General features: G+C 41.6%; 1 protein-coding gene across 3 annotated transcripts in view; it reads right to left on the bottom strand.

Annotated features, from left to right (window-relative positions):
* LOC124001623 (beta-1,4-N-acetylgalactosaminyltransferase 3-like) overlaps window positions 1-24,296 on the bottom strand; it is a 30,664-nt gene extending 6,368 nt beyond the window's left edge. The window contains exons 1-12 of one of the 3 annotated variants that reach the window (XM_046308585.1): window positions 23,754-24,296; window positions 18,754-18,824; window positions 18,537-18,611; window positions 6,115-6,210; window positions 5,931-6,021; window positions 5,591-5,691; window positions 5,379-5,446; window positions 4,740-4,818; window positions 4,596-4,662; window positions 4,357-4,509; window positions 4,179-4,288; window positions 3,961-4,061 (exon numbers count right to left, since the gene is read on the bottom strand). In XM_046308585.1, the coding sequence (XP_046164541.1) occupies window positions 3,961-4,061; window positions 4,179-4,288; window positions 4,357-4,509; window positions 4,596-4,662; window positions 4,740-4,818; window positions 5,379-5,446; window positions 5,591-5,691; window positions 5,931-6,021; window positions 6,115-6,210; window positions 18,537-18,611; window positions 18,754-18,824; window positions 23,754-23,892 (1,151 nt within the window). In that variant the 5' untranslated portion in view covers window positions 23,893-24,296. Of the gene's footprint in view, window positions 1-3,960; window positions 4,062-4,178; window positions 4,289-4,356; window positions 4,510-4,595; window positions 4,663-4,739; window positions 4,819-5,378; window positions 5,447-5,590; window positions 5,692-5,869; window positions 6,022-6,114; window positions 6,211-12,357; window positions 12,420-18,536; window positions 18,612-18,753; window positions 18,825-23,753 lie in introns of those variants that run through there. The other 2 variants (XM_046308594.1, XM_046308603.1) reach the window with 2 other exon arrangements.
* Between the last annotated feature and the right edge of the window lie 2,235 nt (window positions 24,297-26,531).

Genomic DNA, 26,531 nt, shown 5'->3' with positions numbered 1-26,531 from the left:
CTAGCATTTAAGAGCCGTTGGGAGGCCACGAAAGGAGTGTTGTATGGTGTTGAAGCTCGTTTGGAGGTTTGATAACACCGTGTCCAATATATCCTCCAAACACTGGCTTCGATGGCATTATCAGTTTTATACAAAGTGTTACCGACATATTTTCATTAAAAGTTTATTTTGATGATTGTATTCATACTATTTCATCCTTCCAGAAGATATAGTCCGGAACAAACTAGCTGCACTTCGTTTCGTTTGACCTTTTTCAATGGACATTTCTTTGTATGTATATCCATAAAAAATGATGCCAGCTGATTCATGACTTCGACTGGCTGAAAACGCTGCCTGCCTTTCTCTCGTTCCGACTCCCGACCCCAACACGTTCATTACTATGGGACAGTTGGAGATCGAATTTGAATATTGAAACAATGTTGCAAATGTCGGACAGACAGCAAAAAGTAATGTGAGAAGTTTTTTATAGTGGAGATCAAGTTTATAACTTCCCTGCCTGGGCTGATGAGACAGTGGATTGTGCTGTCAGATGGTATAGAGTAATAGGCATTTTATATGTCATAGATTTAGCCGGTGGTAACTTGTGGAATAGACACCAGCTGGAATGCGTTTTCAACCAATCAGCATTCTGGATTAGACCCACCCGTTGTGTAAACGGCTACGGGCTGTGTCCTGGCACTCCGCATGTTGTTGTGCTAAGAACAGCCCTTTTAGTCATGGTATATCTGCCGTATACAACACCCACCCGGGCCTTATTGTTTATTAAGTATACAGTACATTCGGAAAGTATTCAGACCCCTTGATTTCTTTCACATTTAGTTATGTTACAGCCTTATTCTAAAAATGATTTTAAAATATATTTTTTAAACAATCAACACAAAATACCCCATATGACAACTGCTTTTCAGAAATGTTTGCATATAAAAAAAGCACAAAAAAATGAAAACTTATTTACAAAAGTATTCAAACCCTTTGCTATGAGACTCGAAAATGAGCTGCATCCTGTTTCCATTTATCCTCCTTGATGTTTCTACAACTTGATTGGAGTCCACCTGTGGTAAATTCAATTGATTGGACATGATTTGGAAAGGCACACACCTGTCTATATAAGGTCTCACAGTTGACAGTGCATGTCAGAGGAAAATCCAAGCCATGAGGTCAAAAGGAATTGTCCTTAGAGCTCTGAGACAGGATTGAGTCGAGGCACAGATGTGGGGAAGGATACCAAAAATGTCTACAGCATTGAAGGTCCCCAAGAACACAGTGGCTTCCATCATTCTTAAATGGAAGAAGATTGGAACCACCCAGACTCTTCCTAGAGCTGGCCACCCGGCCAAGCTGAGCAATCGGGGAAAACAGTTATTGACCAAAGAGGTGACCAAGAACCCAATGGTCACTCTGACAGAGCTCCAGAGCACCTCTTTGGAGATGAGAGAACCTTCCAGAAGAACAACCATCTCTGCAGCACTCCACCAATTAAGCCTTTATGGTAGTGGCCAGACAGAAGTCACTCTTCAATAAAAGACACATGACAGCCTGCTTGGAGTTTTCCAAAACAACAAGATTCTCTGGTCTGATGAAACCAAGATTGAACACTTTGGCCTGACTTCCAAGTGTCACATCTGGAGGAAACCTGCCACCATCCCTACGATGAAGCATGGTGGTGGCAGCATCATGCTGTGGGGATGTTTTTCAGTGGCAGGGACTGGGAGACTAGTCAGGATCGAGGGAAAGATGAACAGAGGAAATTACAGAGAGAACATTGATGAAAGCCTGCTCCAGAGCGCTCAGGACCTCAGACTGGGGCGAAGGTTCACCTTTCAACAGGACAACGACGCTAAGCACACAGCCAAGACAATGCAGGAGTGGCTTCGGGACAAGTCTCTGAATGTCCTTGAGTGGCCCAGCCAGAGCCCGGACTTGAACCCGATTGAACATCTTTGGAGAGACCTGAAAATAGCTGTGCAGTGACGCTCCCCATCCAACCTGACAGAGCTTGAGAGGATCTGCAGAGAAGAATGGGAGAAACTCCCCTAAAAACAGGTGTGCCAAGCTTGTAGCATCATACCCAAGAAGATTCGAGGCTGATATCACTCCCAAAAGGTGCTTCAACAATGTACTGAGTAAAAGGTCTGAATACTTATTTAAATGTGATATTTCAGTTTATTTTTACATTTGCTAAAATATCTAAAAACCTGTTTTTGGTTTGTCATTATGGGGTATTGTGTGTAGATTGAGGGGTATTTTTTTTAACCACTTTAGAATAAGATTGTAAAGTAACAAAGTGGAAAAAGTCAAGGGGTCTGAATACTTTCAAATGGACTGTGAACAAAATCCTATTGATTGACTTTCAGACAAGTCACAGGTAGGGAGTAGGACAAGCTACTACGTGAGTATAACATGCTAGCAAAATGATCAGCTAATATATGAGCAAACTAGAATAAAGATGATCACTAGCACTCATCTCAATTTAGTTAACATTTCATCAGCCTAATCAGCCTGCTACCAATTATCCTAACAGAGATTCAGTGAAAACAAAGATCTGACATTGATTGATTTATCTAGACGAGTCCCCCACGCTTGTCTCAAAGCAGTGCGATGGCACTGTCCCAATCATAACGGTGTTGAAATGATAATCTAGGTGACCACACACAACTATTGCTTTAAATTAGTTTAGAGGTTATATATGACTTTGGGAGTTTCAGTATAAGAGAGAATTTGATATGCCTTTAATTGCATTAGCCTACTTTATTCCAATATTTTCAACATTCAGTTGATCATAGCTAAGGTGAGGTTTCCTCTCTCTGGGCTTTTTCTAGGCCGAATGGCTGTTTCCTCATCTCCTCACTCCATCGCTGCCCACATCCGCAGCGTTGTTCTCAACACCCGTTTTAAATCAATTTAGCTTACTGCTTTCTAGATAAATGCGGGTTTGGGCTCATTTAATTTCTGTGATGTCGGACCAGGCCTGGGCTCTAGATCACCGGGCTTGGGTTGGACAGGGGTCTAATTTTCTGATGAGAACTCTATACTGCATTCGGGTCTCGTGTGCAGTCCAGTAGTGCCAATTAGGTGTCTGCTTTGAATTTATGGCAACTTGTTAGGCTAAAGGCTTTCATGCCACAACCTATTTGGCAAAAAATGTAATAGCACATTATCCAATCTGTGCTCCACATGTTGTGTATTTTGTTGAATTGCATTAGTGTGACATTGGGGGGAAATGTTTAGGGAAATGTGAAGTGATCCCTGGACAGTCCAGGGATCTCTGTTACCCGTGTTAATCCCTAATACTGTGTAGGCTATTCATCTTTTTCTGCAGTCACCTCTGTTTTCATTGGAAGCATCTTTTAATCCTTCACTTGTTTGTAACAATTGCAAAGACATTGACAACATTGTATTTGTAAGTCAACTTCATTGTGAAGCTATCGGTAGTCACAGCGAGACAGATAAACATCTTGATTCTATGTCTAGCAGAGATCTTCTGTGTATAAAGTCACATGGTAGGGAAAAAACACATCTAAAGACACACTTAGCTGTTCTAAGACTGGTCTGAAGCAGTTGGTAAATAACAAGCGTTTTCTAGTGCAACTTTAGTAACGGTGGTTTTGGCAAACAGCTCACAGATTTAAAGATGCCCCTACGAAGGTTCTTATGATAAATTTAGCCTTAAAATGCTTTTGGGAAACTGTCCTCAGAGCCATAGGGAAAATCTCAATTGCATACAATTCACTTCCTCTCTCCTCGCCTGATTCTCAAAACCCCTTGGATGAGTAAGCCAGAGGTCCCACCCCTCTGACCTTCTCCTCCAATGGGTTTTAAGGAGGTGAGGAGAGAGGACGCAAGGAGTATGCAATTGAGATTCTCCCATAGAGGTTATACATTTCACTGTCGGCTCTATTTCAGTAAAAAAAAAAAAAAAAAAAAAATCACTCTCCCTTTCCCTCTCCCTCCCCTTCTAACCTGTCCAGGTCTAGGGGACTGTTGTGGTAGAAGCAGGTGTTTTCTGTCTCCATCTGTGTGAGCCGTGTGTAGTCATTGGGGTAGATGTAGGACATGTGGACCTGGAGACACACAAACAACATGGTAAAGACCCACTCATAGCCAGCTAACAACACATCAACCCACTAAACAAACTCATTTCTGTAAGCTATAGGGATTGTAGTAGTTACAGTACTTACAAACTGCAGACCCTGGTATCGCAGCAGAGGGAAGCCTTTGATGATGTAGCTTGGTTTATAGGAGCAGTCAGGTAACACACCACGGAGGTACCTACTGTCTAGGGCAGGGACTACACACACAGTTGTTGTTTTTTCTATCTAACGACTGTAGTGTGTGAGTGAGAGTGTGAGGTCTTACTCTGGTAGAGGGTGTCCCGTGGGTCAACTCTCCGCATGTCGGCCACAGGCTGGCTGCTCAGCTGGTTGTCAGGCTGGTTGCTAGGCGTGCGGGTGTGACTGGCGGCCGTTTGGGGTATGTGAGTGGTGTCACTCATCCTCAGAGTGGACTCATCTGTACACACACACACATACACACGTCTGAGATAACGGTTAGGTAGTTCAAATAAATTAGAAGTGTGTGTGCGTGTGTGTACTCACTGGTATAGAGGGATATGTACTTGGAGCTGATGACTGTAAAGCTTAGACCCTCCTGGTTCAGCTGCCACTGTATCAAAACAATTACACACACTTAATACTACCGCCTGCATGCACACACAGAGAAGAAAGAGTAGAGAAACTTACCGCCACCTCCATGTGGTCTGTTCCTCTGTCGTTCTGTTTATGGACGATCTCAAAGAAGTACATCCTCTGAACTGACAGCCTGCAGAACACACACACACACACACACACACACACACACACACACACACACACACACACACACACACACACACACACACACACACACACACACACACACACACACACACACACACACACACACACACACTTGCTAGTTTCTGATAGGTGGTGGTAGATGCCTGCCATCTCATGACTATCACCTCCTCCCCTCTATCACCTCATTTAACCTCTCTCCCTGTTCCCCTCCCTCTTTCATTTTTAGCTCTCTCTAGCCTGCGGTCCATGCTTGATTATGGTTTTTGTGACAGCGTCCTTTGTCAGGATCAAACCCACATCTCCCTGCACCATCCATCATCGTACACACACACACACACAGGTACACACACACACACTTCACCTCAGAGGTAGGTCTGTGTGTGCATCCTGGCTCAGTGCCATAGCTCCAATACACCACAAAAAACGAAAAAACAACCTGTGCTTAAAATAGCTCTCAGCCCTGTGTTTAGACATAGATTCATTCCCCCCGGCAATCATAGCCTTCACTAATACAAAATCACCTACAGTGTTTAGCCGACTCACCTAACCGGTCTGGATGTCTGACTGGCGTACTTCCCAAACTCACCAGGTGCCGTCCACTCCATGCCAGTCTGAAAAACACCCCACACTTGACAGCTCATCGTACTTAAAGACAGGAAGAGAGCTGCCATAATCCCAAATAAACACACTCATGCCTGTCACTGTAGCTATCTCAGGTATGCAGGTACACACCAACACACACACACAGAGCCCACCTTGCCGATCCAGGTCAGTAGCTGCAGGTTGAGTGGAGAGTCATCCCGGCTCAGCCAGAACTCAGAGTTATCATCAGAGCTCACCGCGAACACAAACTCACCTGGAGCACACACACAGATGACAAATATTTGTCAGAGCATTCTTTGAATTGAATTAGTTGTTCCTCTGGGTTCAGTGTTTGGACATCTGTGGGTTAGTCGCCTTGTGGCATGTAAAGTTGAATGGCTGTCTTACTGCACCAAACACAGTTGTTAAAAACCTTGGTGTTTACCACCCACCGAACTGTCTCGATGCCCTACATGAATTTCAACTTGTACTCCAGGATGGATGGAAGGGTACCGTCAGTATAGGGGTGGAGATAGCCAAAGATCCTGAGGCCATAGTTGGTCCATCTAGGAGAAACAGCCAGCTTCTTTACAGTGGTTCTAGACTAAAGAGAGAGAGAGAGACAGAGGTATGGCATGTCGTGTATATGTTGCTGGGGGAATCACATGGGCGTGTAGTGTGTGTGTGAGTGACTCACGTGTGGGTAGAGTGGGTAGTGCAGGTTCTTGCGGAGCTGAGCTGTAGAGCTGCCACACCAGTCCTCAAAGATATGGAGATTAACCTGTCCCTTATACTGGAGAGAGGACATGACAGTGAAACAATGACAACATAAACCATGCTCTCTTTGTGTCTCCTGACCCCTCCGGTCTCAACCTCCAGTATTTATGTTGCAGTAGTTTGTCGGGGGGCTAGGGTCAGTCTGTTATATCTGGAGTATTTCTCCTGTCTTATCCGGTGTCCTGTGTGACTTTAAGTATGCTTTCTCCAATTCTCTTTTTCTCTCTCTCTCGGAGGACCATGCCTCAGGACTACCTCGCATGATGACTCCTTGCTCACCCCAGTCCACCTGGCCGTGACGCTGCTCCAGTTTAAACTGTTCTGCCTGCGGCTATGGAATCCTGACCTGTTCACCGGACGTGCTACCTGTCCCAGACCTATTATTTGACCATGCTGGTCATTTATGAACATTTGAACATCTTGGCCATGTTCTGTTATAATCTCCACCCGGCACAGCCAGAAGAGGACTGGCCACCCCTCAGCCTTTTTCCTCTCTAGGTTTCTTCCTAGGTTTTGGCCTTTCTAGGGAGTTTTTCCTAGCCAACGTTCTTCAACACCTGCATTGCTTGCTGTTTGGGGTTTCTGTACAGCACTTTGAGATATCAGCTGATGTACGAAGGGCTATTTAAATCAATTTTATTTGATTGTCATAGGCTACCTGGCTAAAATGTTTGCTTGCTAGCCTAACTTCCTTTCATGGGCAACGTTAGCTGGTTAACATTAGCCTTCTACATCTAGCTATTGAACTCCTCTTCTCAATCCATGAGCACAATCTATTAATTTATGATTGGATCAGAATCACCTTTATAATCATTGGCCTGCATGGAGAATAAAGTCCAAATTTTATCTAGCCACCGGAGGACAACAAAACGAGATGCCACAATTCAAGTTGTTTCTGTCAATTAGTTATTTATCTTGAAGCGATGTGATGGGAGTGAAGTCAAATTCAAGATGGCTTACCTTGACACTTTTTTTGGTGCGCCAGGACCATTTAACAGTTGAGCTCAGTCAGTTTAGCTCAACTCTGATTGGCAAAATAATTATTTTGTTAATTTTTTGGCGAAGCCAGTACCCCATTTATTTTTTACCTTTATTTTACTAGGCAAGTCAGTTAAGAACAAATTCTTATTTTTAATGACTGCCTAGGGACAGTGGGTTAACTGCCTGTTCAGGGGCAGAACGACAGATTTCGTACCTTGTCAGCTCGGGGATTTGAACTTACAACCTTTTGGTTACTAGTCCAATGCTCTAACCACTAGGCTACCCTGCCTCCCGACAAAGTAATGACAAAGTAAAAACAGCTTTTAGAAATGTATGCAAATTTATTGAAAAATGAGTCAATACTTTGTAGAAGCACCTTCGGAAGCAATTACAGCTGTCTTTGCGGGTAAGTCTAAGAGCTTTCCACACCTGGATTGTGCAACATTTTCCCATTATTCTTTTCAAAATGATTCAAGCTCTGTCAAATTGGTTGTTGATCATTGCTAGATAACCATTTTCAGGCCTTGCCCTAGATTTTCAAGCAGATTCAAGCCCTAGATTTTCAAGCAGATTTCAAGCAGATTGTGTTTTAGATTATTTTTCTGCTGAAAGGTGAATTAATCTAATGTTTAGTGGAAAGCAGACTGAACCAGTCCTTAACAATTCAAGCATACCCATAACATGACAGACACCACTATGTTTGAAAATATGGAGTGGTACTCAGTAATATGTTGTATTGGATTTGCCCCAAACATAACATTTTTGTATTCAGGCCAAAAAGTGAATTGCTTTGATACATTTTTTTGCAGTATTACATTAGTGCCTTGTTGCAAACAGGATGCATGTTTTGGAACCATGCTCAAAGGGATATTCAATGTCTGCTTTTCCTTTGCAAACCTCCCTGGTCTTTCTGGTTGAAATGTACTGCTCGAATGAGAGACCTTACAGAGATGAGGTAGCGATAAAAATTAAATACATGTGAAACACTATTATTGCACAATGAGTCCATGCAACTTGTCAAGCTAAGTTTTACTCCTGAACTTATTTAGGCTTGCCATAATAATGGGGTTGAATACTTAGTGACTCAAGACATTTCAGCTCTTAATTTTGTATGAATTTGTGAACATTTACATTTCTCAAATTGCTCTCTCATGTCTTGGCACCTTTAGGTTTGGATTTCAGGGAGATGGGGACGGGTGTGTGTCTAGAAATCTTAGATTGGTAAATTTCACTGGAGTGAAGGAAGAACTAACAAATTCCTGCCATTGGCCAGTCCAGTGTTGTGATTGGCTATTGCAAGCCGCCTGTTTAGCGGTTTGAGCCAGAAACCCAGCAGCTTGACAACCAAATTAATTGGGAAATTAATTATAATATGTATACTATACCTTGAGTTGAGTAGACTTTACACTGAACAAAAAAATACACGCAACATGTAGTGTTGGTCCCATGTTTCCAGAGTAAAAAAAAAAAATCTCAACATTTTCCATATGCAGTGTATTTTTCTCAAATTTTGGCACAAATGTGTTAATATCCTTAATGGTGAGCATTTCTCCTTTGCCAAGATAATCCATCCACTTGACAGGTAATAAAGCCCCTTTTGTGGGGGAAAATGCATTTGATTGGCTGTACCTGGTTGCCAAGCAGGTGGGCCTATGCCCTCCCATGGCTGCACCCTTGCCCAGTCATGTGAAATCCATAGATTAGGGCCTAAGGAATTTGTTTAAATTGACTGATTTCCTTATATGAACTGTAACTAAGTAAAATCTTTGTGGCATGATGCGTTTATATTTTTGTTCAGTATACTTGCTAAAGTTATCTAGCTTATTTGTTAGCCAGCAACTTTTGTATGTAAAACAAAAAGCAGACAGTTCTAGCAGACACCATAAAGAGTCCACTAATTGCAGGAAAGAGACCATATTTAGGGTATTAAGCCCAAGGACACACACAGGGGATTTTTTATTATATGAAGACAAAGGGTATAATCTGTTACCTGCTACAGTACATAACCAGTCCCAAATAATATACTGTAAACTCCAACTGACATGATAAACCAACTAAACTCAGGTTAACATGTCAGAATACATTTGCATGTAGAGGAATTTGACTGTGAAATGGTGCTGCCACAAACAGAATATACAGAACAAAATATTTACATTTACATTTAAGTCATTTAGCAGACATTTAAGTCATTTAGCGACTTACAAATTGGTGCATTCACCTTATGACATCCAGTGGAACATTTTAAGGGGGGGGGGGGGTGAGAAGGATTACTTTATCCTATCCTAAGTATTCCTTAAAGAGGTGGGGTTTCAGGTGTCTCCAGAAGGTGGTGATTGACTCCGCTGTCCTGGCGTCGTGAGGGAGTTTGTTCCACCATTGGGGAGCCAGAGCAGCGAACAGTTTTGACTGGGCTGAGCGGGAACTGTACTTCCTCAGTGGTAGGGAGACGAGCAGGCCAGAGGTGGATGAACGCAGTGCCCTTATTTGGGTGTAGGGCCTGATCAGAGCCTGGAGGTACTGAGGTGCCGTTCCCCTCACAGCTCCGTAGGCAAGCACCATGGTCTTGTAGCGGATGCGAGCTTCAACTGGAAGCCAGTGGAGAGAGCGGAGGAGCGGGGTGATGTGAGAGAACTTGGGAAGGTTGAACACTAGACGGGCTGCGGCGTTCTGGATGAGTTGTAGGGGTTTAATGGCACAGGCAGGGAGCCCAGCCAACAGCGAGTTGCAGTAATCCAGACGGGAGATGACAAGTGCCTGGATTAGGACCTGCGCCGCTTCCTGTGTGAGGCAGGGTCGTAATCTGCGGATGTTGTAGAGCATGAACCTACAGGAACGGGCCACCGCCTTGATGTTAGTTGAGAACGACAGGGTGTTGTCCAGGATCACGCCAAGGTTCTTAGCGCTCTGGGAGGAGGACACAATGGAGTTGTCAACCGTGATGGCGAGATCATGGAACGGGCAGTCCTTCCCCGGGAGGAAGAGCAGCTCCGTCTTGCCAAAGTTCAGCTTGAGGTGGTGATCCGTCATCCACACTGATATGTCTGTCAGACATGCAGAGATGTGATTCGCCACCTGGTCATCAGAAGGGGGAAAGGAGAAGATTAATTGTGTGTCGTCTGCATAGCAATGATAGGAGACCATGTGAGGTTATGACAGAGCCAAGTGACTTGGTGTATAGCGAGAATAGGAGAGGGCCTAGAACAGAGCCCTGGGGGACACCAGTGGTGAGAGCGCGTGGTGAGGAGACAGATTCTCGCCACGCCACCTGGTAGGAGCGACCTGTCAGGTAGGACGCAATCCAAGCGTGGGTCGCGCCAGAGATGCCCAACTCGGAGAGGGTGGAGAGGAGGATCTGATGGTTCACAGTATCGAAGGCAGCCGATAGGTCTAGAAGGATGAGCGCAGAGGAGAGAGAGTTAGCTTTAGCGGTGCGGAGCGCCTCCGTGATACAGAGGAGAGCAGTCTCAGTTGAATGACTAGTCTTGAAACCTGACTGATTTGGATCAAGAAGGTCATTCTGAGAGAGATAGCGGGAGAGCTGACCAAGGACGGCACGTTCAAGAGTTTGAGAGAAAAGAAAGAAGGGATACTGGTCTGTAGTTGTTAACATCGGAGGGATCGAGTGTAGGTTTTTTCAGAAGGGGTGCAACTCTCGCTCTCTTGAAGACGGAAGGGACGTAGCCAGCGGTCAGGGATAAGTTGATGAGCGAGGAAAATATATATAGATGCAGAATTTACAAAGATCCACATACAGTATGTACACTATGAACACTATGCTACATTATAAATTATGCATGTAAGAAATGTGCAGAGTACAAAGAGCAATGTGGGACTGAGCCGAGCTGTAGGGCAGCTCACTTTAATGTATGTCAAACAAAAACAAATGATTTCAAAGTGAAACAAACCACACAACTCTATGCACAAGGACTACTTTGAGCAACTTGCAATCACTGGTTTGTATGACATACATTTTAAAGTAATTAATCTGAGTCTCATCGTCACTCTTAATAATGTGGAATTGCCCTGTACCAATCCACACTTGTCAGACCCTATGACAGCCTGCTGTCATGTCAAACACACCTCGAGGAGAGCTATTTTTATTTTTGTTATTTTATTACCTTTATTTTACTAGTCTAATGCTCTAACCACTAGGCTACCCTGCCGCCCCCTATTAGGTTTTCAATTCACCCCTTACCTACACTTCTCATACTGTTTAGCAGTAGCTTGGTTTCCATCCAATTGGCAAAAGAGTTATGAGAATCTAGAAAATATGGGCATTTTTCCAACCAACTGACTTGTTGCAGATAAAGATCCGTGCGTGATGACATACTGCACACACAGTGCATACTTTTTCGATAAAGTTTTTCATGTACCGAATAAAAATCTAAAGTTCAATGTGTTTCCATCCCATTTTCAACTCTACTGATAGTTTTGTCACAAGCTGTTTCGTTAAATAGCCCACTCTGGTCTTGACACATGAACTCTAGCCAACAGCTGGCAGATAGGCCTACTCTGCGGGTATGTTAGTCTACATAATGATATCATTATGGATAAGAACAAGAATATTTTTTATTTGTTGAACGGCAGTCAAGCATCAATCATCATGTCATCAGAATAAGCCCCTTGACATTTATTGGAAGGGAGCGTCAAGCTCATACCGTGCACTTTCCCCACCTTGTGAAGTTACTCATCATTTATTTCATTGGTATTCTAACAAACTGCATGGTTTCCCAAGTCCTAGTGAGAGGACCACACACCAGGTCATTGCGTGACTCCAAGTTTACTTCAATATGATGGTTATTATATCAATATTTGCGCATACTGGTGTTTCCACAGCCATTTCTCGCATAATTAATTTTACAGACACAAAAAGATCCCAACATGTTGAACAAACAAATTATCAATTTTTTTATGACTTTACTCAACACTAAAAACTGTGGATGGAAACAAGGTTAATGACTGTCACATTCATTCAGTGTAGAAAAATATTTCTAACCAATAGAAAGCAGCTGGTCATCATACTCTGTACCTGACAAATGTCCTATGCACAATGCCTTCATACAGCAAATTAGAGGAACTCAGTACCACTAATGATTAAGTTGTGGGTGATTGGTGGATGTCATGGTTAACCTGCAGGTAGTCCCCAGAGTGCTGTGCATAGAGGAGAGCCAAGGTAACCTACTTGGAACCGAATGGATCCTGTATCTTGTCAGCTGAGCAGAGAACACATTCGTGACAGTGGACCTGGATGGAAAGAGCAATGAGAGAAACGGTTTGAGGTCCTTCTCATTTATTGTAACTGCGCAAAAACTGACAAGAGTAAAAGTTCAATCTTTTTTAATCAGAATGTATTTCAAAGTATGCAGTTAGCGGTTTACTATATTGGCTATTATTTGGTTCAAAGTCTGACATCTCTTGGCTCCCTCTCCTCAATCACTGACCTCTTCCCCAGTGAAGGTCGTCCCTGTCTGTTCTCACCCTGCCTCTCCTCCCTCTTCTGCCACCCATGCTGGTCTTCCAAGTCTTCTAAATCCCTCCTTGACTTAGCCAGAGATGGTATAGAAAACAAAACCACCTTGGCTTTAGTTAAACCACGTTTAAATGTTAGCTAGCTAGATAACTTTGGTTAGTTAGCTTCCTAGCTAGCTGACGTTAACCTAGCTTGCCTCGTCAATAGCCTGCTTTTATAAGATAATAATTAACTACTTACTATTTCAATTTTGAAATCATAGTCGATTAGCGAGCTAGTTGATAAGCTAATTCTCTACTGAAAAACTATCATACTTACCTTTTCATAATGGTCAGCCTTCGTGTCATCTCTATGGTAAAACATCTGGTTAAAGCGCAGTCAAGCCGTGATTTGTCCAAAAACCAGACCAATTGCGTTTCAGTAGACTGCTACAGGCTATGTTCATTGGCTAGAATTTCCACTGGTTATAAAATTATAGTAAACAGTTGCGAGAGCAAAATGGATTTTGGAGCACAAACTGAAAAATTGGTGTGAGACTAGGGCTGGACGAAATGGCCAAAATATTATATAACGATATTTTTTATTAATTTTTAAATAAGACGGTATTTTTGAGTTTTGAATAATAAGTGTTCTACATTTGCTTAATGAGTAGTGAGTGGTCCTAGGGTGGCAACACATACCAAATTATCATACTCAAGTAAAAGTGAGTCACCCAGTAAAATACTACTTGAGTAGAAGTATAAAAGTATTTGGTTTTAAATATACTTAAGTGTCAAAAGTAAATGTAATTGATAAAATGTACTTAAGTATCAAAATTAAAACGTCAAATTCCTTAAATTAAGAAAACCAGAGGGCACCTATTTTTTTTTTTAGTTTCCGGATAGCCAGGGGCACACTCCAACACTCACACATAATTTACAAACAAAGAATGTGTTTAGTGAGTCCTCCAGATCAGAGGCAGTAGATGACCAGGGATGTTCTCTTGACAAGTACGTGAATTGGACCATTTTCCTGTCCTGCTAAGCATTCAAAATGTAATGAGTACTTTTATGTGTCAGGGAAAATGTATGGAGTAAAAAGTACATTATTTTCTTTAATGTAGAAGTAAAAGTGGCAAAAGTAAAACAGTAAAAGACGTACGTAGTACTTGAAAGTATTTTTACTTAAATACACCACTTGCTCAATTGAGATCATTTCCACGATGCCACGTAGGGCTGCACGATATGGGCAAATCATCTAAGACTTATTTTTAACCAAATGTTGCAATTGCGATTTGACTTGCGAATTAGAGCAAAAATGTTGGAATCATGGAAATAGAATGACTATTCTAATTATATAGTTAGAGTATAATAGTGGGCAATTTGAATACAGTGTTGTTTGAGATGACAACAAATTAAAATGCCAGGAAGGAGTTATTGTGACAGGGTAAGAACTAAAGTGTTAAGTGTTTCCTAGGGGACCCTATAAGCTTTGGCTACATTGCATGTTCTCTCTTAGCTACTTCATGTAGCTAACATATTCTTGCTTGCATATCCCTCTTTGATTTAGAAGATACTGTTGCACAAACAACATGCTGATTTAGGTCTACACCATCACTGGTATTATCAGGCTGTATTAGCTAGCTAGGTTTGCTCTTACATGTATTAGCAGCTAACAAGATTTAGGACAACTTGCTAAGAAAAGACAAACTAGCTGTTTGCTGATGTAAGAAACAAACTAATAGTGTAATTATAGAACGCTAGTGGATTTATATTAAGAAGCAAAGTGAAAACAGCATTGTTGTCATCAACATTGTTGCATGGGGGGGGGGCATATTTAATTTCTGAGTCTTGGCATATAGTAAGTATTTCTTCAGGTGAACAAAAGTCTCCGCTCTCGATTTAAATGCAGTTCTGCTCGCTCAAAGTCACACTCGCAAGTACTCAAGTTTCATTTGCGCACACCACGCTGGCCTGCACTCGCGGGGCCTGTCCTCTGCTCGTTTGACCACATTTATTCTCTCTCTTGACTCAAGTGTTTGCTCGCGCAATAATGTTTCATCTTGCTCGCGAGCGCCATCTTGCACCCGTTCAACATAGAACCATACATGAGAGCACCAGCTGTTCCAGATAACTGTGATCACGCTCTCCATAGCCGATGTGAGTAAGACCTGTAAACAACTTAACATTCACAAGGCCGTAGCGCCAGACGGATTTACCAGGACGCATACTCAGAGCATGCACTGACCTGCTGGCAAGTATCTTCACTGACATTTTCAACCTCTCATTGACCTAGTCTAAAATACCTAAGTTTCAAGCAGCATGCCCACATTCACATCAACAAGGCTGTAATGGTGCGGGTCAAGACCTTCAAGTTCCTCTGTGTTCACATTACTAAACGATCTATCAAGTCCAAACACACCAACACAGTCGTGATGAGGGCATGGCAATGCTTCTTCGCCCTCAGGAAGCTCCTCAAAAAGGTTTACAGTTGCACCATTGAGTGCATCTTGACTGGCTGCATCGCCGCTTGGTATGGCAACTGCTTGGCATCCGACCGCAAGGCGCTACAGAGGGTAGTGTGTATTAATTAGGGCCGATTTCAAGTTTTCATAACAAATCGGTAATCTGCCTTATTGGACGCCGATTACATTGCAATCCACGAGGAAACTGCATGGCAGGCTGACCACCTGTTACACGAGTGCAGCAGCAAAAGGACCTTGTGGCTGCAAGGAGCCAAGGTAAGTTGCTATCTTATAAAAACCAATCAATCTTCATATAATCACTAGTTAACTACACATGGTTGATGATATTACTAGGTTAACTAGCTTGTCCTGCGTTGCATATAATCAATGCGGTGCCTGTTAATTTATCATTGAATCACAGCCTACTTCTACTTCGCCAAACGGGTGATGATTTAACAAAAGCGCATTTGCAAAAAATGCACAATCGTTGCAATGTACCCAACCAAAAACATCAATCCCTTTCTCAAAATCAATACACAGAAGTATATATTTTTTAACCTGCATATTTAGTTCAAATAAATGCATGTTAGCAGGCAATATTAACTAAGGAAATTGTGTCACTTCTCTTGCGTTCTGTGCAAGCAGAGTCAGGGTATATGCAACAGTTTGGGCCTCCTGGCTCGTTGCAACCTGTGTGAAGACAATTTCTTACGAACAAAGACCGTAATTAATTTGCCAGAATTTTACATAATTATGACGTGACATTGAAGGATGTGACAGCAATATTTAGACTTAGGGTTCCCGCCCGTTCGATAAAATACGGAATGGTTCCGTATTTCACTGAAAGAATAAACATTTTGTTTTCGAAATTATAGTTTCTGGATTTGACCATATTAATTACCTTCTTACACCACTTGACAAAATTCCACTGAAAAGGCAGCAAGCAAATATATATTTTTTTAAATATGTAACTTTATAACATTAACAAGTGCAATACACCAAATGAAAGAAACTTCTTGTTAATCTACCCATCGTGTCCGATTTCAAAAAGGCTTTACAGTGAAAGCACAAAATATGATTATGTTAGGTCAGAGCCAAGCAACAAAAACAGCCATTTTTCCAGCCAAAGTTAGGAGTCACAAAAAGCAGAAATATAGATAAAATGAATCACTAACCTTTGATGATCTTCATCAGATAACACTCATAGGACATCATGTTACACAATACATGTGTTGTTCGATAAAGTGCATTTTTATATCCAAAAATCTCAGTTTACATTGGCGCGTTATGTTCAGTAATGTTTTGCTTCCAAAACATCCGGAGATTTTGCAGAGAGACACATCAATTTACAGAAATACTCTAAATAAACATTGATAAAAGATACAAGTGTTATTCACAGAATTAAAGATGGACTTCTCCTTAATGCAACCAATGTGTCAGATTTCAAAACTTTATGGAAAAAGCACACCATGCAATAAGCTGAGTACGGCGCTCAGAGGACAAAACAAGCCAAAGAGATATCCGCCATGTTGGAGTCAACAAAAGTCAGAAATAGCATTATAAATAATCACTTACCTTTGATGCACTCCCAGGAATCCCAGTTCCACAATAAATGTTTGATTTGTTTGATAAAGTTCATAATTTATGTCCAAATTCCTCCTTGTTGTTAGCGCGTTCAGCCCAGTAATCCAACTTCATGACGCATGAGCAGACGAAAAGTCCAAAAGTTCCGTTACAGTCCGTAGCAACATGTCAAACGAAGTATAGAATCAATCTTTAGGATGTTTTTAACATAAATCTTCAATAATTTGTAAGTCGCTCTGGATAAGAGCGTCTGCTAAATGACTTAAATGTAAATGTAAATGTAAATAATGTTCCAACCGGAGAATTCCTTTGTCTTCAGAAATGCAATGGAACGCGAGCTAACTCTCACGTGAACGAGCGTCACGAGCGCGTGGCACTCTTCGAGAACACTGACTCAAAGAGCCTTTATGAGCCCCCACTTCCCAGTAGAAGTATCAAACAAGGTTCTAAAGACTGTTGACATCTAGTGGAAGCCTTAGGAAGTACAATTTGACCCAATAGACAGTGTTTTCGATAGGCCAAGAGTTGAAAAACTACAAACCTCAGATTTCCCACTTCCTGGTTAGATTTTTCTCAGGTTTTCGCCTGTTCTGTTACTCACAGACATCATTCAAACAGTTTTAGAAACTTCAGAGTGTTTTCTATCCAAATCTACTAATAATATGCATATATTAGCAACTGGGACTGAGTAGCAGGCAGTTTACTCTGGGCACGCTTTTCATCCAAATGTGAAAATGCTGACCCCTATCCCAAACAGGTTTTAATAACCAAAGGCTCATATTTCTGTGTTTATTATATTATAATTTAGATTATGATTTGATAGAGCAGTCTGACTGATCGGTGGTAGGCAGCAGCAGGCTCGTAAGCATTCATTCAAACAGGACTTTACTGCATTTGCCAGCAGCTCTTAGCAATGCTTGAAGCACAGTGCTGTTTATGACTTCAAGCCTATCAGCTCTCGAGATTAGGTTGGCAATACTAAAGTGCCAATAGTCAAAGGTATATGAAATACAAACCGTATAGAGAGAAATAGTCGACGTGTCATAATTCCTATAATAAATACAACCTAAAACTTATTAACTGGGAATATTGAAGAACTGGGACTACTGAACCACCAGCTTTCATATATTCTCATTTACTGAGCAAGGAACTTAAACGTTAGCTTTTTTACATGGCACATATTGCACTTTTACTTTCTTCAACACTGGGTTTTTGCATTATTTAAACCAAATTGAACATGTTTCATTATTTATTTGAGTCTAAATAGATGTTATGTATTATATTAAGTTAAAATAAAAGTGTTCATTGAGCATTGTTGTAATTGTCATTACTACAAATATATATATAAAAATCATCCCATTAATCAGTATCGGCTTTTTTTGGTCATCCAATAATCGGTATCGGCGTTGTAAAGTCATAATCGGTCGAACTCTAGTAGTGTGTACAGCCGAGTACATCACTGGGGCCCAACTCTGGGCCCAACTCCCTGCCATCCAGGACCTCTATACCAGGAGGTGTCAGAGGAAGGTCCTAAAAAGGGTCAGACTCTAGCCACCTAAATCATAGAATGTTCTCTCTGCTACCACATGGTAAGCGGTACCGGAGCGCCAAGTCTGGGACCAAAAGGTTCCTAAACTACTTCTACCCACAAGCCATTAGACTGCTGAACATTTAATCAAATGGCCCCCAGACTATTTGCACCGATCCCCTTTTTTGTTGTTGTTGCATTGACTCTCTTCCACTGGCTCTATGCACACTTACCGGGCTCTACCCACAAACTCACACATACTACACTGACACACCAACACACTTTTTGGGCAAGCCTGTGCAGGTTGTGGAAGGTTCCTGTTGGTGAATAATGTACCTCTGGCCTCCAGGGCTGTGGGGTGTAGCTGGAACACCAGGCTTCTGAATAATCCTCCCCCACATCACCTCCAACCTGGAACACACAGATGAGGTAACTACTTTTCTGGGTTTTGTGATAGGTGTGTATGGAAAAACTGGTATGTGACATTTATTCTCTCTCTCTCTCTCTCTCTCTCTCTCTCTCTCTCTCTTATCCTTAACTCTCCTATCCTTACCACTCCTATCCTTACCACTCTTTCTTGGGTAGGTCTTCTCCTGGGACTGCCCTCACTGGTAGGACTGAAACCTGTAGCAGAGAGAGAGAGGGAGAAATTTTAAGAAAGAAAAACAAACTGCCACTCTAAAATTAGGAGTATTTACAAGAAACAAACAAACACACACACTACAGTGCTACAGGGTTAGCGTGTGTGTGTTTGGGGGGTTGCAATGGGGAGAAAGAACTTTAAGTACTGGTAGTTTGGAAGTCTGTAATTATCACCAGGGTGGAGACACACACAGGGTAATTTTAGAGTGGTAGTTGAGGACAGAAAAAGAATGATATTTTTAACTCAAGGAATAAAATATTCTATCCCCTTCCTATCTCCCTTCTCATGTTTGTATGTATTTCTCTCCTCTCCCTGTTCCTCCCAACTTCTCTGCACTCTCCTCTCCTCTGGCTAATTGTGTGGGCACATAAACAAATCTACAACATCTGTCCTAACACAATGCACACAAAAACCTGCACAAATATACATATGTTAAGAGGGTGATGTCCTCGCTCCTGAGAATAGCCCCATCTGAGGAGGGGCCTCAGGAATGCACTGTGTGTGTTTGTCCAGAGGGAGGTGTATTATTAATTTTATATTCTTCACAAACACACACCCGTGTGTGTGTATTGACAGCAGGGTTCCAAAGCCCTGTTCCCTCCAGCCCCAGGTATGAGGCTACCACTGCAACAAACGAATATGTGTGTGTGTGTGTGTGTGTGTGTGTGTGTGTGTGTGTGTGTGTGTGTGTGTGTGTGTGTGTGTGTGTGTGTGTGTGTGTGTGTGTGTGTGTGTGTGTGTGTGTGTGTGTGTACAGCAGGAGAAAAAGGACGGTGGGAAAAAAAAGCCATCCACAAAGAATAATATCTACATGTAAAGGAAGTCACACCGCTTGATTAGTAAGTACCACTTCCTTCTGATTAGGCTCACACAGAGGCTCGAACCGAGGCCCTCTGCCTTGCTAGAACCTTAGGGTTGTTGGCACTGAAAAATTCCCCCAAAAATTTGTTGCAAGAACCCCAAAGGAGCTGGGGTTCATCGAGGATCCTCTTTAGTTCTTGGGGGTTCTTGCAGGAACCTAACTGCTTAACAGAAACATTTTGATTTGAATTTGAGACAACGGCTGGTGCAGGTACTTAATAAAACTGCTTAGGGATAGGCATCCCGTCAACGGGACAGTTGTAAATCATAAAAAGGTCCATATAGCATGCACGATTGATTTTGTATTGCAAAGATTGGAATCTGTGAAAATCTAACCCTAAACGTTGTTTCAACCAGTCATATCCCATCCGTATTTATTCCTCAGAGATCCTAGAGCGTAACTAGACTTCACTATATCATTAGGGTGTAGTATGTCCTATATGACACCAAATTTGGTCAGAGAGCGATGCCTTCATTTCACGCCGATGACGCTGGGGGCGGTCTTCACTTGATCGACTGTAACTTTGTCAAATAAGCACCAATCAGGGTCAAACAAAGCTAGCTAGATAGCCAATGAGCTGGGCTTTATGGGAGTAAAGCCCATTCTGCGACAGAAACCCTGTATCAGTCGCATAATGTAGCTGCTAACCTTGTGCGACAGCAAGACTTTTCCTTTTGGACAAAAATTATAAGAATATGGAGAGTTATAAAGTTATGAAAACTGGTTGTTTTGCAAATGTTGAACTTATAATACGAATACTAATACTGGAAAAACTAAATCAAAAGTCCAAGTATACACATTTGACAATATTCTTGCAAAAAAATGTAATGTTAATGCAAATGTCTCCTTCACGATTTGCCCAAATGTACCTGGGTGACTTCACACTAATGTCTATGTCATGTAGTTTGCTCATATACTTCAAGTTATCCGTCTGAAACTTTGCACATCCACTGCTGCCATCTTGTGGACACTATCAGAATTACAACTAGAGTGAAGGCTAGACGTGGGACCTTTGCTGCATTTCAAAGATGGTGGTAGAATTTTTATTTTTATTTGTATTTTCTTCTACCAGATCTATTGTGTTATATTCTCCTACATTTCCACAAACTTCAAAGTTTCCTTTCAAATGGTATCAAGAATATGCATATCCTTGCTTCAGGGCCTGAGCTACAGGCAGTTCGATTTGGGTACGTCATTTAGGCGAAAATTGGAAGGAAAAAAGGGGGCCTATCCATTAACTGAAGAATTGAAAGATCTCAATTTAAGGTCACGTTTCTCCCTTGTATGACATACATTTATATTGTTTATGATGATACCATCTAACTTTTCATATTTGTGAAAATGGATGTGTTGTTTGACACTTATCTCCCTTATAAAATCCTTTCTGAAACAGAATGGGCACAATTCAATGGATATCAATCAACAAAGAGGTAAGAATATCCTAAAGGCTATAGATGCATAGGGCGCAGGTGACTGCTCCCTTTTGTGTGTGTGTGTGTCAGCAAGTATACTGATGAGGATGCACATAAAGGTACTGTGTGTACAATTGATATCGGTTTGCCTCATAATGTTATGCAGATCACATGTATCATCTACAGTTAATGTTAATTAATGGTTTCTCTAAAACCTTACAGGAATCAGTCTCATCAGCCATTTTCCTCCTCCCTTACCTCTTCAATGAACATCCAAGAGGCCTCTACATTATGGACAAGGAAGGCTATGTGTATGAAAACCATTTTTAAAAGTTATGTTTTTTTTCATTCACATTTATCACAAAAACCAAGGTATGAATACGGTTGTGCACCTTTTGTTAATAAAAACACATTTTATTTGTAACATGCACCGAATACATGTGAAATGAACCTTGGTGTGATCCTGGACAACACCCTGTCGTTCTCAACTAACATCAAGACGGTGGCACGTTCCTGTAGGTTCATGCTCTACAACATCCGCAGAGTACGACCCTGCCTCACACAGGAAGCGGCGCAGGTCCTAATCCAGGCACTTGTCATCTCCCGTCTGGATTACTGCAACTCGCTGTTGGCTGGGCTCCCTGCCTGTGCCATTAAACCCCTACAACTCATCCAGAACGCCGCAGCCCGTCTAGTGTTCAACCTTCCCAAGTTCTCTCACGTCACCCCGCTCCTCCGCTCTCTCCACTGGCTTCCAGTTGAAGCTCGCATCCGCTACAAGACCATGGTGCTTGCCTACGGAGCTGTGAGGGGAACGGCACCTCAGTACCTCCAGGCTCTGATCAGGCCCTACACCCAAATAAGGGCACTGCGTTCATCCACCTCTGGCCTGCTCGTCTCCCTACCACTGAGGAAGTACAGTTCCCGCTCAGCCCAGTCAAAACTGTTCGCTGCTCTGGCTCCCCAATGGTGGAACAAACTCCCTCACGACGCCAGGACAGCGGAGTCAATCACCACCTTCCGGAGACACCTGAAACCCCACCTCTTTAAGGAATACTTAGGATAGGATAAAGTAATCCTTCTCACCCCCTCCCCCCCTTAAAATATTTAGATGCACTATTGTAAAGTGGCTGTTCCACTGGATGTCATAAGGTGAATGCACCAATTTGTAAGTCGCTCTGGATAAGAGCGTCTGCTAAATGACTTAAATGTAAATGTAAATGTAAATGCTTACTTACAAGTCCTTAACCAACAATCATCTGTATAATTGTAATTGTTAGTATTCAGACTTCACCCTCCCTACACCTCGAATGAAAATCTGTTTGATCACTATGCACTGCAAAATCATTCTGGCTATGGATAGCCAACAGAGGACATCAACATGCCAGAGGATGTACCCATTGGACTTGGGGCTCTGCTCATATATATATATATATATATATATATAATCTGCTTTTCCATTAAAATCATAATAAACACTGGCAACTAAAATATTGTGATGCTGATTATTATTATTAACAATAATAACAACAATAATAATGCTAAAATATAAAACTTCTTCGAGGAAACATTAATGGGGGTTCTTTGCAGAACCACCGTTCTTCTTCGAAGAACTTATAGGGGTTCCCCCGCAGTTTCAACTTGAAGAACCCCTAAAATATTATCCAGAAACGTTTTCACTTTAGAGTGTAAGGAACAAAACTACCAGTACACCTACACAGGGCCGGTTCAGGGCATAAGCGGTCACTTAGGGCCCCCGACCCAATTTTTTTATTTTTTTTAGTAAGTATGGAAGAATTAATCATTGCTGAATAACAGCTGGGCATGCAGGGCATGTGCCTAGGAGCCCAGGCCTCCAGGGGGCCCCTATTGATTTTGTTATTCATTCTCATTCAAATGTCATATTAATATATACTGCGGCGGCAGGTAGCCTCGTGGTTAGGGCGTTGGACTAGTAACCGGAAGGTTGCAAGATCGAATCCCCAGGCTAAAAGTCTTAACCCACTGTTCCTAGGCCGTCATTGAAAATAAGAATTTGTTCTTAACTGACTTGCCTAGTTAAATAAAGGTTTTAAAAAATGCATTCTTCATTACGAAATGTGCAGAATTGCAGGAAAGTAGCTGTAAAAATGCTAGTTTTATCCCAGCCCAATGGCAAAATGACTAGAAGTGCATGAAATGTGTTATACAATTGCAATGTTTTCTCAATGCCATGGCAAAATGTGTAGAATTGCAGATAATTTTCTTTAAAACGTACATTTCTCCCCAACGACAAGAGGGGGGAACACTAAAATGTTTTACCCAAAGGTAGGGGCCCCAAAAGGCTAGAGCCGGCCCTGCACACACATGCACAGTGCATTCGGAGTATTCAGACTGCTGGACTTTTTCCCCATTTTGTTACGGTAGAGCCTTATTCTAAAATTGATCATTACATTTTTTTTCTTCATTTCTTCAATTTCTTTCTTCCGAATGCGCACGAACACACACACACACACACACACACACACACACACACACACACACACACACACACACACACACACACACACACACACACACACACACACACACACACACACACACACACACGATTATCATCATAGCAACGGTTCAGATGGCCAATATAGCCTACTCACGGCTATTGGTGATCCTCCACACACTAGGAGCTACAAACTCTTGGTAAACAGCGAAAGCTCCCAGCATCAGCAAGGCTAAGAACAGCAGATGTTTCCGACTCCGTCTCAGCTTCTTCAGCGGGAAGACCGATTTGAACATGTTGATTGATCTCCCTGCTGCTTGCTCCAGAGTACTCAGTCAGTCATTGATTCTGCCACCGTGAATTTAACGGCTTTGTTCGGCAAAGTTGGACCAGACTGACCACTCGTTAGTCTCGCGACCCTGTTCGTGACACACCTGCGGCGCCCCCAACACTCCCACCTAGCGATGGTCCCGAAACAGTTTTTATTTCATCCAGTAAAAAAACCGTGATGGCTTCGGTTGCTCTGACTCGAGTGCTATCTTGGATTTAACCGAATCGACACTGGCACGTGGGTTGTCTGACTAGGCTGCAGAACGAATTAAACAAAATGCCTACCAACCCACTGCACATGCACACAGAACACGGACAAACAGATTGCGCACCCGGCCAGCGAGAGAGATTTAGGGGTGTGGTTACGTTGCCCACATCTAATTCGCAGCCAGTGGCACAGGTAGTTTCGGGAATCCTTGGGACTAGTTTTAAAATGGTAAGGTTAGGTTCAAGGTTCAGGAATGTTCAAGGATAGGATATGGACGTAAAAAAGGATGACCCCATATAGATAGATTATATGTGTGTGTGTGTGTGTGTGTGTTCGTGCGCATATTATAGATTACCTGGGAGACATAGGCCTGTCACATGATTCCACATGACCTTGATTCTAATCTGTTCATTGTCAAAACTTTTGTTACGCAGTCTAGCAGATAGTGTACTGTATATTTGTGAGAGTGTACAAAAGACTCACCCCCCTTTACATCTGAATATTTTCAATACCAGTGGATGACTTATATGGTTTTAAATGAGGTCAAGTCAATATATGAGGCAGCAGCACCACACCTGTTAAGTGTTTTTGTAATACAGTGTTTTGTTGTCATAGTCAAAATAACTACACATCAGGATAACAGCCCTATCGCTGGGGATTGAGTAATCTATGTCAGTGTGTTTGTGTGTGGCAGCATGTGTGTGTTTTATCAGATGAGAGAGTACCCTTAAAATGTCACGCCTTGGTGCCCAGTGTGTGTTTTACCCAGCAGTAACCCTCAGTGGTGTAAAGTACTTAAGTTAAAATACTTCTTTAAGTAGTTTTTTTTTGTGTGTATCTGTACTTTTTGACAACTTTTACTCAGTGGTGTAAATTACTTAATTAAGTAGTTATTTTGGGTATCTGTACTTTACTATCCTATTCATATTTTTGACTACTTTTACTTTTACTTCACTACATTCCTAAAGAAAATAATGTACTTTTTACTCCATATATTTTCCTTGACACCCAAAAGTACTTCTTCCATTTTGAATGCTTAGCAGGACAGGAAAACAGTCCAATTCACACACTTATCAAGATAACACGTGGTCATCCCTACTGCCTCTAATCTGGCGGACTCACTAAACACAAATACATCGATTGTAAATTATATCTGAGTGTTGGAGTGTGCCCCTGACTATCTGTCAATTTTCAAAACAATCAAATGGTCCCATCTGGTTTGCTTGATATAAAGAATTTGAAATGATTTATACTTTTACTTTTACTCTTGTATAGTATATTTTAGCAATTACATGAACTTTTGATACATAAGTTTATTTAGAACTAAATACTTTTAGACTTTTGCTCAAGTAGTATTTTACTGGGTGACTTTCACTTTTAATTGAGTAACTTTCTATTAAGGTATCTATACTTTTAATCAAGTATGACAATTGGGTACTTTTTCCACCACTGCTTTTACTTCACTACATTCCTAAATAAAATGATGTACGTTTTACTCCATACATTTTCCCTGACACCCAAAAATACTTGTTACATTTTGAATGCTTAGCAGGACAGGAAAATGGTCCAATTCACACACTTATCAAGAAAACATCCCTGGCCAGCCCTACTGCCTCTGATCTAGAGGACTCACTAAATTCAAATGCTTCGTTTTTAAATTATGTCTGAGTGTTGGAGTGTGCCCCTGGCTATCCATACATTTTTTACTGTCTGGTTTGCTTAATATAAGGATTGGAAAATTATTCATATTTTTACTTTTGATACTTAAGTACATTTAAAACCAAATACTTTTAGACTTTTACTTAAGTAGTATTTTACTGGGTGACTTTTAAGTTTACTTTCTATTCATTTTCTATTAAGGTATCTTTACTTTTACTAAAGTATGACAATTGGCTACTTTTTCCACCCTTTGTGACCCTGGAGAGGCAGATTGTGTTAATGCCGTAACAGGTTAGCGTCAATTCTTCAATCTTCATACATAATTATTATTATGCTAGGTTGTAAGGGCATATGTTAGAAAATAAGAACCCTAACTCATGTAGCTCAATATTCAATTCATTCAGCAGGAATCTCTATTCCGTTAGATTAATTTCAAAGAGCAGGTGAAAGCTAATATCTGGGCTCGGCCTCCATCATGTTGCTTTAACCTGCTTTCCCCTTCTTTCTCTCCATCCATAGCATGTGATCTGTTTACTTATTATTTGAGATGGAAACTAGGACACAAGTGTGTGTGTGACCGAAACAGGAAGTAGAGACACCTGATAATGTCATGGCCTACCATTTTCCATATGCACAAAAAGATTATTTCTCTCAAATTTTGTGCACAAATTTGTTTTAATCCCTGTTAGTGAGCATTTCTCCTTTACCAAAAGAATCCATCCACCTGACAGGTGTGGC

This window comes from Oncorhynchus gorbuscha, linkage group LG02 (assembly GCF_021184085.1).
Source record: "Oncorhynchus gorbuscha isolate QuinsamMale2020 ecotype Even-year linkage group LG02, OgorEven_v1.0, whole genome shotgun sequence".
In the NCBI taxonomy this organism is placed as follows: Eukaryota; Metazoa; Chordata; class Actinopteri; order Salmoniformes; family Salmonidae; genus Oncorhynchus; species Oncorhynchus gorbuscha.
The sequence above is the reverse complement of the archived record's forward strand: the minus strand, read 5'-3'. Positions and strand labels throughout refer to the sequence as shown.